At 36.4% G+C, this 13,316-nt stretch overlaps 2 protein-coding genes across 16 annotated transcripts in view; one reads left to right on the top strand and one right to left on the bottom strand.

The window, feature by feature from the left end:
* LOC117076255 (RWD domain-containing protein 3) overlaps positions 1 to 13,316 on the top strand; it is a 141,414-nt gene that overhangs the window by 80,392 nt on the left and 47,706 nt on the right. Inside the window, exon 7 of one of the 15 annotated variants that reach the window (XM_033199555.1) lies at positions 7,217 to 13,263. The exons of the other annotated variants lie outside the window; for them this stretch is intronic. Coding sequence (XP_033055446.1) covers positions 7,217 to 7,535 — 319 coding nt within the window. The 3' untranslated portion in view covers positions 7,536 to 13,263. Of the gene's footprint in view, positions 1 to 7,216; positions 13,264 to 13,316 lie in introns of those variants that run through there. 15 annotated transcript variants of the gene reach the window in all.
* The window catches only part of ALG14 (ALG14 UDP-N-acetylglucosaminyltransferase subunit), a 256,165-nt gene that overhangs the window by 210,762 nt on the left and 32,087 nt on the right, over positions 1 to 13,316 (bottom strand). The window lies entirely within an intron of this gene.

Below are 13,316 nucleotides of genomic sequence, written 5' to 3'. Positions count from 1 at the left end.
GCCCTCCATCCTCTTTCCAAATGTGAATTAGAGCAAATAATTCCTAGTTTTTACACTTTTTCTAGTTTTTACACAATTTTTAGGGAGTACAATACCTCCACACAGTTAAATCCCAGTAAACTTAATGGGAAGGTTCAAGTTCTTTTAGAAGGGTAGGAGGAGGAATAATTGCTAAATGACCAAAGTTAGGATTTCCTCTCTGGAGTCAAGGGAGGATTGTATTAATAAATACATACATTTTGCTGTCTTTTATGCCTGTTTTAGTAATAACAGTAAATGTTGGGTAAAAGAAATTGTTGTTCTCCTTCTTTCCTTCCTTCCCACATGCGTGTTTTCCTCCCTTCCCCTCTTTGCTCTCAGATTCAGTACATACTTTCACAAACTGTTAGCCTTTATTTGCTAGAATGAAAGAATGTTCTAATTAGGTAAGAAGAGGTGGATTCCAACGAAATAAGTGATCTTTCTGCCATGGAAGAGGAAGGTAAGGACGACAGTTATGTAAATATTATTTCACCTTGAACTGATATTTGGGGTCTTTCCTTTGAAAGAAACTGGTTCAAAGACCAGGCACTGGTTAGATGGAAAAATTGGCAGAAGCTAACACTATGGTTATGGGGAAGCTATGGGTGACCACTTTCTTTTGTAAAGTTGCAGTCATATCATTGGGTTTGGGAGTGGAGTAAGAATGTCTGTGAATATGACTTCCCTTTCAAAAAACTGGCAGAGAAGGGAAGCAGTGGAGGGGAAGTTTTTGGATTAGGAGGAATTGAGCATGTTGGTAAAAGAAGAAAGAATCAATTTATAGAAGGGGAACTTGATAGAGCAAGGGAAAGCGGGGGTAGTTCATTGAGTAAATCCTAGAAGGTGAGGACTCTTCTCTGAGGTGAAAGGTAAAGGGGCCTGAGAAGAATTTTTGAGATCTTGGGATCAGAGTGGAAGGAATTCATGGTTGATGGACTCTGATGCAGTTGACTCCCGAACAACATGGGTTTGAACTGTATGAGTCCACTGACACATGGAGTTTTTCCAATAAAATTTGCACTAAGTGTGCCTGCCTTTCCTCCAACTTCTTCACCTCTTCCACCCCTGCCACCCCTGTGACAGCAGGACCAACTCCTCCTCTTACTCAAGGCTAGTTAACGTGAAGACGACAAGAGTGAAGACCTTTAAAAGATCCACTTTCACTTAATAGTACATATATTTTCTTTTCTTTATGATTTTCTTTTCTCTAGAAAATAATGTTTTTCTCTAGTGTACTGTATTGTAAGAATATAGTATATGATGCAAATAACATAAAATAATGTTAATTGACTTGTATGTTGTTGGTAAGGCTTCTGGACAACAATCAGCTACTAGTAGATAAATGTGAGCAAGTCAAAAGTCAAGGAATTTTCAACTGTGTGGGAAGTCAGCACCCCTAACCCTGGCATTGCTCAAGAATTAACTGTATCTCAGTAATAGAAGAAACTAGATACTCTGATGGGATTGAGAGACAAAAGTGAGTGAGGAAGGGAATTGACTTGAATGGCAGGATATGTTTGGAAGCAACTATATGGGAACTATGGAGTTAAATGAAAGGATTGTCAAACCAATTTGAGAATTCTGCTGAAGTTCAAATCTTTTAAAATTATATGTGTGCCATTTATCTTAATATATCAAGATTGGTGGGTAATTATATTTATTGAATTTACAGTATGGGGGAGTTCTTACTCTGTGTCATGGCAGCTTCATAGTACAAAGGAGGTACTATCATTTATCCTCATTTATAGAGAGAGAACAAACATAGAGGTCAATAGCAGAGAGAGCTAAGACCACACAGTTACTCCATGGCAGAACCAGGCTTTCAACCCAGGCAGCCTGACTGCAGAGCACCCTACCTACTCTTCACATCATTCTGTATTGCCTAATGAAAGCTGGCTTGATGAAACACTGGAGAACAGCAGAGTGGGTGAGATCGATTAAGTGGCAAGAGAACGGAGGGTGCTGATGTATGTTCTGAAGTTAACTTGGAGTTTGTATTAGGTAGGAAAGGAAGTGAAAGCATGGAGGCTGATAGAGATTTGAGGATTTGAAGGTCAAAGAAGTAGTTTGGGTGAGATTGGGTAAAGAGAAATATGGAAGGCTTATGATTAGAGAGGAATGGGTTCGTTGAGGTATAATATTTCTTGAGTAATTCCAAGGCTGCCATGTAGTCAAAGAAATGAATGGCTGAAGGAGAAGGGAAGTCTTTGGAGAAGAGAAGGCTGGAGGATCAGAGACCTGGATTAGAATGTGGATGTCATTGCTTTAGTGGTGTTTTTCCTGTTTGCAATATTATTTCATTAATTTAGCCATTGCTATCTAAATGTCTCTCTTAATTGTCTTGGATAATTTAGCCCTTTTATCCTACATAAACTTTAAAACATAATACATCTCTTATCCTATATAAATTATTTGATATTTTAATCACTCAAAATATTTTCAGGCTTTTTAACTTAATTTTTAGTTTCTTATGTTGAACAATTTTAGGTTAATCATGACTAATTCAGTTAAATTGAATATTAAGATACACGGATGTTTTACTGCCTTTGCAATTTGATTTCTAAAATGATGTAAAATTAGGCAAGGCAATTTTTTTAAGAAGGCAAAAGTGGAATAGAGCAAATGTTTGCTGAACTTTTTAAAAAACTTTTTATCTTTAGAATAGTTTTATGTTTGCAGAAAAATCAGAAGGCTGATACAGAGGGTCCCCATGTACCCCACACCCTGCTTTCCCTATTGTTAGCATCATAGATCAGTAGGGTGCAGTTGTTAAAGTTAGCGAACCAATGTTAGTATCTTATTGTTAACTGAAGTCCACACTTTGTGTGGATTTCTTTTGTTTTTGCCCAGTGCCCCTTTTCTGTCCCAGGATCCCTTCCAGACTGCCACACTACATTTAGTTTCATGTTTGCTTAGGCTACTGTTGGCTGTGATCGTTTCTCAGATGTCCCCTGTCTTTGGTGACCTTGATGGTTTTCAGGAGTACTGATCAGGTGTTTTGTAGACTGTCCGTCAATTTGGGTTTGTCTGATGTTTTTCTCATGATTACACTGGGGCTATGGGGTTTGGGGAAGAAGACCACCGAGGGACAGTGCCATTCTCATCACATATATTAGGACTGCATGCTGTGAACATGATTTAATCACTGTTGATTTTAAGCGTGTTCACCTGAGGTAGTGTTTGTCCGGTTTCTCCATTTTAAAATTATTCCTTACACCTGCCCTTCCCCTGCCCCTTCTATACTGTACACTTTGGAAGGAAGTCACTCTGCGTATTACTTTGCTGGGGCTGCCATAAAAAATGCCACAGTCTGGGTGACTTAACAGAAATGTGTTTTCGCACAGCATTGGAAGCTGGAAGTCCAGGATCAAGGTGCCTGCAGGGTTGGTTCCTGGTGAGGCGCCTCTCCTTTTCTTGCAGAAGGCAACTGCTCTCTGTGTCCTCACATGGCCTCTTCACTGTGTGTGCATGGAGGGAGAGAGGGAGAACTTTGGTCTCTCTCTTCTTTTAAGGGCACTGGTCCTATTGGATTGGGGCCTGACCCTTGTGACTTTATTTAACCTTAACTGCCTTCTTAAAGGACCTATCTCGAAATACAGTCACTTTGGGGCTTTAGGGCTTCAACATAAGAATTTAGTGGGAAACAGTTCAATACATTACACTATACACAGCCCACACTTGAAGAGTAGGGGTTTATGCTTTACCTCATTGAAGGTGTGATTTCTACATAAATTATTTGCAGTTATTCAGAACAGATTTGTTTCTTCTCCCCTATTCATTTATATCAATATTGATTTCTGGATATTTATACTTTAGGTTATAATCCAATACAACATTATTTATTTGGTTGCTCATATTGTGAGTTTTGGACTTGGAGAGCTCATTTGGTTGGTTTCTGTGTTCCTTTGACATAAAGATACATCATTTTGTTTTTTGAGCACTTTCTTGTTCTCTGGCCCTAAATGATAGTCTAACAGGTTCATATTGTATATTGTGTATTCTGTGTTCCCAGCCCTCAAATCAGGTATTTCTCAAGGAGCCCTAGTTTCTCTCATGGAGAGTGGTATTAGAAGCCAACATGTGGATGCCATGTGTGCTTATTGTTACTGAGGCATCATGGTTCCTGTGGGCTCCTAGCTGACAGAAACTGGAAATATGCTGACTTGTGTGTATACATGTATCTATAATTATTTCTGTATGTATGCATTTATAGCTATATCAAGCTAAAATAGCTCACGGTTTCCAAATCTAATCCAGTATCTCATGCCAAAAATCCAGCCTCTTCTTGCTTGTCTGAAACTTTTCACTCCAACAATGAGAGACCTGGTTCTCACTATTTTTCATCAAACAAATCTATTTATTTGTTCAGTCCTGATATACATGTATAATGGTTTCAGAATTGTCAACCATTTTTGCCATGAGCTAGAGTACATTGCCTGTACACAGTTTCTTTTGCCTTTGTCTTATTGTCTCCATTCATCTTTGAAGTCACTTAGGTCAGCACCTCTTTCTACCTTAGTCCTTTCATGGATGTTATATCATGCATTTGTAACAGTTAAGATTCGTTTGACAGGCCGGGCGCGGTGGCTCAAGCCTGTAATCCCAGCACTTTGGGAGGCCGAGACGGGCGGATCACGAGGTCAGAAGATCGAGACCATCCTGGCTAACACGGTGAAACCCCGTCTCTACTAAAAAATACAAAAAATTAGCCGGGCGAGGTGGCGGGCGCCTGTAGTCCCAGCTACTTGGGAGGCTGAGGCAGGAGAATGGCGTAAACCCGGGAGGCGGAGCTTGCATTGAGCTGAGATTGCGCCACTGCACTCCAGCCTGGGCGACAGAGCGAGACTCCGTCTCAAAAAAAAAAAAAAAAAAAAAAAAAAGATTCGTTTGTCATTGTTTGCATTACATCCTGGCATCCCCCAACCTCCTGATTGTTTAAAATTTTGCATACATCAGGTTCACTTTTTGTGCACTTCTGTGGGTTTTGATAAGTGCATAATGTCATGTATCCAACACTATAGTGTTATGCACAACAGTTTCACCACCCTAAAATATCCTTTGTTTTACCTACTCAATCCCCTTCTATTCTTTCCGAAACTCTGGAAACCACTGCTCTGTTTTCTGTCTTGATACTTTTGCTTTTTCTAGAATGTCTACAAATGGAATCATACAGTATATAGGATTTTCAGAATGGTTTCATTTACTTAGCACTTTAGATTCATTCTTGCTGTTACATGAATTGATAGTTTATTTGTATTGCTAAGTAGTATTCCACTGTATGGTTATACTACAATGTTTGTCCATCTTGATGGCTTGTAGTTGTTGGCAGTTATGAATAAAGCTGGTGTAAACATGTATGCGGCTTTTGTGTGGACATACATCTTTTAATCAGTGGAAAAATACCTAGGAATGTGATTGCTGGTTTGTGTACTATGAATATGTTTAGTTTTATGCCTGCTAAACTGTCTTCTAAAGTGGTTGTACCATTTTGCATTCCTAGCAGCAATGAGTGAGTGTTCCTCTTGTTCCACACCCTTGCCAGCAATTGTTATTGTCCATTTTTTGGGATTTTAGCTATTTTAATAGGTGTATAGTATAGTATCTTGTTACTAAAATTTGCTCTCGCTCTCTTTCTTTCTTTCTTTCCTTTCTTCCTTCCCTTCCCTCCCCTCCCCTCCACTCCTTTCTTTCTTTCTTTCCTTTTTTTCCTTTCTTTCTTTCTCTCTCTTATCTTGAGACGGAGTCTCACTCTTGTTGCCCAGGCTGGAGTGCAGTGGCACGATTTCAGCTCACTGTAACCTCTGCCTCCCAGGTTCAAGAGATTCTCCTGCCTCAGCCTCTCAAGTATCTGGAATTACAGACATGCGCCACCACACCCAGCTAATTTTGTATTTTTAGTAGAGATGGGGTTTCGCTATTTTGGCCACACTGGTTTCTTTTCTTTTCTCTTTTCTTTTCTTTTCTTTCCTTTTCTTTCTTTCCTTTTCTTTCCTTTTCTTTTCTTAGATGGAGTCTCGCTCTGTCGCCCAGGCTGGAGTGCAGTGGTGTGATCTTGGCTCATTGCAACCTCCGCCTCCTGGGTTCAAGCAGTTCTCTTCCTCAGCCTCTGAGTAGGTGGGATTACAGGTGCCTGCTACCATGCCTGGCTAATTTTTGTATTTTTAGTAGAGACGGGGTTTCACCATCTTGGCCAGGCTGGTCTTGAACTCCTGACCTGATGATCCACCTGCCTCAGCCTCCCAAAGTGCTGGGATTACAGGCGTGAGCCACTGCACCCAACTGGCCATGATGGTTTCAAACTCCTGACCTCAGGTGATCCACCTGCCTCGGCCTCCCAAAGTGCTGGGATTACAGGTGTGAGCCACTGAAATTTGCACTTTCTAATGACAATAGTGAACATCTTTTTATATGCTTATTTTTCATCTGATATATTTTCTGATGTTTGTTATGCTCTTTTACCAGTGTTTTAATTGGGTTGTTTCTTATTGTTGACTTTTAAGAAAATTCTTTGTGTACTTTGTATACGTGTACTTTATCATACATGTATATTTTAAATATGTTTTCCTAGTGTGTGGTTGTCTTTTCTTTAACAGTGTCTTTCACAGAGCAAGTTTTAATTTTAATGAAGTCCAACTTACCAACTTTTTCTTCCATGGATGATGCTTTTGGTGTTGTATCTAAAATATCACCACCAAATGCAAGATCATGCAGGTTTTTTCTCCTGTTTTCTTACGGAAGTTTTATAGTTTTGCATTTTACATTTAGGTCTATGATCCATTTTGAGTAAATTTTTGTGTAAGGTGTGAGATCTCTGCTTAACTTCATTTTTCTCCATGTGGATATACAATGTTGCACAGCTTGTTGAAAAGACTTTTTTCCTCCCTGAATTACCTTTATGCTTTTGTCAAAAATCAGTTGAGTATATTTGTGTGGGTCTATTTCTGAGCTCTCTTTTCTCTTCCATTGGTTTATTGATTCTTTCACCAACACTATGCTGACTTGATTACTGTCGCTTTATAGTAAGTCTTGGAAATGGGTAGTGTGAGTCCTCCAACTTTTTTCTTTTTCAGCATTGTGTATGCTATTCTAGGCCCTTTGCTCCTCCACTGAATTTTAAAATTTTAAAACTAAAATAAAAATGGTTAATCCTCAGAGAGGCAGTATAAATGTGATGTTTCTTTAATTCATTTTTCAGGTGGTTCTTTGAAGCTCTGAAGTATCCGAAGTTTTCTAAAGCTATCGTTATCAATGGAATACTCATGACAGTAGTATTCTTCATCGTGCGGATTGCCTCAATGCTTCCTCATTATGGCTTCATGTATTCCGTGTATGGAACAGAACCCTACAAAAGGCTTGGAGTTTTAATCCAGTTATCCTGGGTCATTAGTTGTGTTGTTTTAGATGTGATGAATGTCATGTGGATGATCAAAATTTCAAAAGGTTGCATCAAAGTCATCTCTCACATCAAACAAGAGAAAGCCAAAAATAGTCTTCAGAATGGAAAACTTGATTAAAGGAGTGCTACCGATAAGCAAACTTTGTTACTACCCAGTATTATATCTGCTGATAGGGTGAATTCTTGGCATGTTCTTGTGTATCTTTATTAATTATAATTGTTATTCAGGATTTCAGTGTCATTTTTTTTAACCTTTAGAAAAGAGAAGGCCGGGCGCGGTGGCTCATGCCTGTAATCCCAGCACTTTGGGAGGCCAAGGTGGGTGGATCACTGAGGTCAGGAGTTCGAGACTAGCTTGGCCAACATGGTGAAACCCCATCTTTACTAAAAATACAAAAAAATTAGCTGGGCGTGGTGGTTGGTGCCTGTAATCCCAGCTACTTGGGAGGCTGAGGCAGGAGAATCGCTTGAACCCGGGCGATGGAGGTTGCAGTGAGCCGAGATTGTGCCACTGCACTCAGTCTGAGTGACAGAGCAAGACTCCGTCTCAAAAAAAAAAAAAGAAAAAAAGAGAGAAACTAAAATTAAAATTAAGTTTTCATCCCAAGATATCTTTTCTGCCTTTCTTTTGCCTTATTTATAAGCATGGATAAAAATCTTAAAGGTTTAAATAAAAATGATCAATATAATGGTGAATCTTTTGAGAAATCTCTTAACTGCATTGGTATTTTTCTCTGTGAAAGATGACTATGATAATCTGGTACAAATGGTTTTATGTCACCAATTTTGCTGAAAGAATGGGAACTGCTTTTAAATCTGTAAATAGCTCTTAACATTTGTTGTATGCACTCTTTTCTTACTATGGCTGTCAACACTTGTGTAGGGTTTACTTTCTAAATTGTTGGCATGTTCTTTTTCTCAGGCTATTCAGAAGTAACAACATTTTTCATTTCAGACATGCAATCACCTATTAATGATGAAATCTTTTACCACTTTGGGAATATTTAATTAGTTTAGTCATGGAGAATACGTCCCACATTTTAAGATTTCTCAAATATCACTGTCTTATTTCTGTTTTAGCATTTTATCAAATTATTGCTTTTTTATGTTATAGTAAGGCTTAAGACAGATTATAGACCTCCTTAAGAGATGAATTTCTTCTTCTAAAAATGCATGTTGATAGAGGACTATTTAGGCTAATAGGAGGAATCATTAAGAAAAAAAGCCTTATTATCCCTATCTGCTTTCCTTGCATTTTTTCTGTGAAAAATATTTTCTGTTTGCAAAATCTTCCCTGAGTTCTGAACCCAGCACCATCAGTACCAAAGTCTTATGCAATATGTATTTATTATGCTCCTGAAATAGGCCTCTTCTTGATGAGACCCAAACTATTACAAAAAAATCAGTGTTCATATTTTACTCACAATTCATACCCGTGCTTACTTAGTCGGCATTTTAATGCTTTGGATTTCTGTCTGTCTTAAAGCACAGAAAAAAAAGAAGGTAATTTAATCCAAGTATTCTATCATCAAAATTATTGTCTGATTATATGAAGATAGATGACTGGCGACTCTGGTTGTGTGTGTATGTGTTTTGCTTTTACTTTGATTCTTGCAATCCAAATATAGAATTATATATTTATCTATTATTGCCTTTATTTATTTTTTAAGCACTTGAGTTTAATGATTATTCTTAACTGAGAAAGGAAGAAATTTAATTCTACCAGTGATGAATACTTGAAATTAATTGAACTCATGCCAAAAGATGTAATCCATTCAGTTTCGCGGTTTGAAGGAGAATGTTTGACTCACTTTCATTGTTCATGCTAGCTGAATATAATCAAGACTTTTGATTTGATTTGATTATTCAATGCAGATAGAGCCTGATAAGTTTTAGAACATTTAAAGAAGATTGAAATCTCAGTCAATAACTAAGTGATAAAATGAGACTGATTGACTTTATTTTTGAAAGAATTAATGTAAAATAATAGTTATTTTTAAAGCAGCTAATATTACACTGATAATTTGTTGCTAAATTTAATGCTGTCAACACCATAGGTGCTTAAATATGTACTGGTTAACTAGAGGGGGGTAGGAAAGCAAGTGATTTTATCTTGTTCTTACCTTTTTGCAGGAAAAGTGTGGCTTTAAAAAATTTATATAATAAAAATATTTTGGAAATTCTTTCTTTTAGAAAGATACCTTGAGATAAATATTTTTTGACTCTGGATATTTCTCTAGTTCTGAACACAGATTTTAAACCCACTATCAAAATGAAGACAGTATAAAGCTAGAATATTAGTGAGTCTCTGTGTAGCAGTTTGTTTTTATAGTTACTATTCCATGCTTAAAACTTCATTCTTACTTTCATTAATGTTACCCTTCACTGGTATAGCCACTCACTAAATAAGTATATTTACAATATCAAAAATTTGAACTAAAGTTTGTGATTCCCTTATTCAGCAATCCTTATCTTATGCTGGCTGCATGACAGTTAATTCAACATCTGGATTAAATACCCTAAAGTAGCTTCTATATTTCCTCATACAACAGACGTGGAATGGAAGTGCCACTAGAAACTGCCCTGCTACTTTAAGTCTGACCTTTGCAGGAGGTACACTTGGCTGTTCTATGATTGTATTCACCTACCTAAAATACAAATGAAGACAGAACATATCATTTACTACACAATGAATTTTTCATTTATTAAATGAAAAAGTTTGCTAGACATTTTAAATATTCAGTATTTTGACTACACAGATTAAATGATTCTATCAGGCATTCTGATATTTAACAACTCTATTAAAATATTTATAGAAAAATAAAAGCAAATTGATAAAAATTTTTGAGCAATTCTATTTTTATAGAAAAAAATGACAACCTGTAATTATAAAGATTTTTTTGAATGTGTAGTATCCTAGACAATAAAAGTTCTTGTGAAACTTAAAAATGAATAAAAACCAACTAATAGCATGCAAGATCATAGATCCTGCATTAAATTTTTATTTGCAAAAATTTGAAAATTATAAGCTTTAACTTACAAAGTTTGCCTTCTTAGGTCTAACGTCTTTTAAAGGATTATTTGCATTTATGTAAAACTCAAAATGAAGTTATCTATGAGTGCAAAGAAATTAACTTCTGCTCAAATATGTGTTGATACCCTACAGTAAGTGGAATTAAATTTTTATCCCAACTATTTGATTTTGTTATTTCATGGACTAGCCTTATGTTAAGTGAAATAATAGTTATGTTGTTACCACCCCTAAGAGTGACTCTCATATATTATGGATGACCCAGGACTGTCTTAAAGGTCTAGTTTTAAAAACTGCCTAGTTTGTAAGTATTTGCATCCAGTTTCTTTTCTAAATTTTAATAATTTGACTCAAAATTTTTGCTACAGGGTCAACTTTTAAATTGTATACTTCCTCTGAGGCACACTGGGCCTTTGGAGAATGGTTCTTCACTGGTGTTGAGAGCCAGGTTTACCATTGGTTGCACCATCTGTTATCAGGCATGCAGAAACATTTTTCTTCTGGAGAAACAGAGGGGAAAGTGTTGTTACAGTGTACATGTTTTGTCTGTGTCATTTTTTAAGGGAAATAAACATGTTCCAAAAGATGCTGTTAAAATAAATATTTGAACACGTTTTCTGTTTCTAGGCTGCTCTTAATTCCAAACATTTAAAGAAATGTGCATTTGAATGGCTTTAAGTGGTTTAGTCTATTAGCTGAAATGGAACAGTTCACGTACTGACATCATCAATAATACTTCATAAAAGTTTATGTATTTTTATGTGTTTGGATTCCATAAGAAGTTGAACTTAGATAATTTTATCAAGAGTAGCACAGCGTTTCTCAGGTGCGAGCCGGCATACAGCGAGACCCTTCTTGTCTCTGGATGCACATAGACCTTCCCAACCTTAAACACAGCTCCTTGAAATACATTAAAGCTACTGAAAGTGAGCTCTGATGCAAACTACATGTGAGGTGTGTAGGAAAATGAAAAGCTAGAGGATCGGGAGTTAGAGGAGGCATTGAGAGTGCTTTTCCCTTAAACACCGTGATAGTCCTCCCCCGATCTAGAAGTTTTCTCTTTGAGTCCTTCCATCTCTTTCTCCTGATACCCCAGATGACTTCATCAGCATCTCCCTCTTTTATGCTAACACCTTTCACTGTCAACTTTTGAGACCTCCCCATGTATCTGTAAGCTTCCCAGTCTTTTACGGCAAATTTAAAAGTTTACAAATAGGTTCTCTCATTGAAAAAATGCATTATAGTCAAGTTTAAAGTGGAGCTCAGATAAATCATGACTTATTAAGAGACTACAGGAAGCCATTCAGCATTTAATAATACCTGTTTAAAACATGAGGCAAAGCTAATAATGTTATGGTTTTATTAAGAGACATCTGTCATCTCTCTCTCTCTCAAACTGGTTTAACAATCAGAGCTTTGTAATGTGTTTCAGCTGAAGATTTATTATAGGCTTGTAAATTATCTAAATGTTCTTTTTAGACCCCATGACAGGAGCACAGAGGAATTGTTGTGAGAGGGTGGGTGCTGGCTTGTGGCAAAATTATTTTAGAGTCCTGCTCGTTAGGGAAACTTTGCTATTAGGGTAATGTTTCTTTGAAATTTATCAGCAACTGCATTACTTGGTGTTTTCCAAAGTACAACATCCAAGGACTTGAACCCTACCCCTTTCTAGGCCACACTAGGCCAGCTTCTAGTTTTGATAATAATTCATACCTTTATTCCAATAATTTATCCAATATATTTTGGATAGCAGCGAAGAATTGAAAGCAGCTCCTAAAGATTGGTTTGTTTGCATTGAAAATGTTTACACTTATTCACTCTAAGCAGTGGACACATCAGGCCCTATACATAAGACCAAAACCAGAAATATTTCTAAATCTCAAAGATTTATAAGTACAGTACCTCTGGCTGAAAACTCGTTAAACATCCTCTGTATATTTTTTCTTTATATCTTTATGTAATTTTTTCTGTAATTAAGTGTACATTAGGGTTATTTGCTACTTAACAAGCCTAAAGGTATAGCTGTATATAGAACGTGCTCTGTTTTTCTGTTTCCTGCTTGGTTTGTTTCTGGTATGACTGTGTCTACTTTTTACTTAAGGAATTTTGTGTAGATAATACTCTCACTAACTTGTAAATAGGATAAGTTATGAGATTTTTTGGTATTAGAATTTGTAATAATAATGACTTTTAGATTTTATTTGAAAAAGCTACTTGGAAAGCAGTAAATAGAGGTATAGTGATATATAGATACATAGATATATACTTTTTTTTCTGAGAATGTATAATATATAATTGTCAAAGATTTTTAGAAGTCTGTCAAAATACACTTAATAATATTTTGAGAACATACCTTCTAATTTATTTCCGTAAGGCTGAAGAATTTTATTTACAAAATGTGAGACTAGATAATTTATGAATCAGTGTTACTAGGACTTATCAGTACTTACAATAGCAACTTAGCATTCTTTATTTTGTTTCCTGGTTGTTTTATTTGGAGGGATAATAAATGTCTAAGTTATTTCCATTAAAATTTTGAAATGTTTGTGTACTTTATGTGTGCCGTTTTAAAGTATATGCAAGTTCTAAGCAATAATCTGCATGTTATACAAGGTTGACATACTTTGTCATGAAATTTTTAATTAACATTTTAAGAATGATAAAATGAACACCCTGTAAATCACCCCCCTCTCCCCTTCCCCTCCATGAAAACCTTGGGATTTTCTTGTGCTAGAACACTACCACAATGTGGTGCAAAGCTTTGTATTTTGTGGAAAAAAAAAAACCAATAAAATCACAATTATTTAGTGCAAAAGTTTGTCTGTAAGGTGTATACTTTAATAGTAATTAATGAATAGATTAATGATA

Source organism: Trachypithecus francoisi, unplaced genomic scaffold (assembly GCF_009764315.1).
Source record: "Trachypithecus francoisi isolate TF-2019V2 unplaced genomic scaffold, Tfra_2.0 Lachesis_group5, whole genome shotgun sequence".
NCBI lineage: Eukaryota > Metazoa > Chordata > Mammalia > Primates > Cercopithecidae > Trachypithecus > Trachypithecus francoisi.
This window is presented reverse-complemented; position numbering and strand designations above follow the sequence as displayed.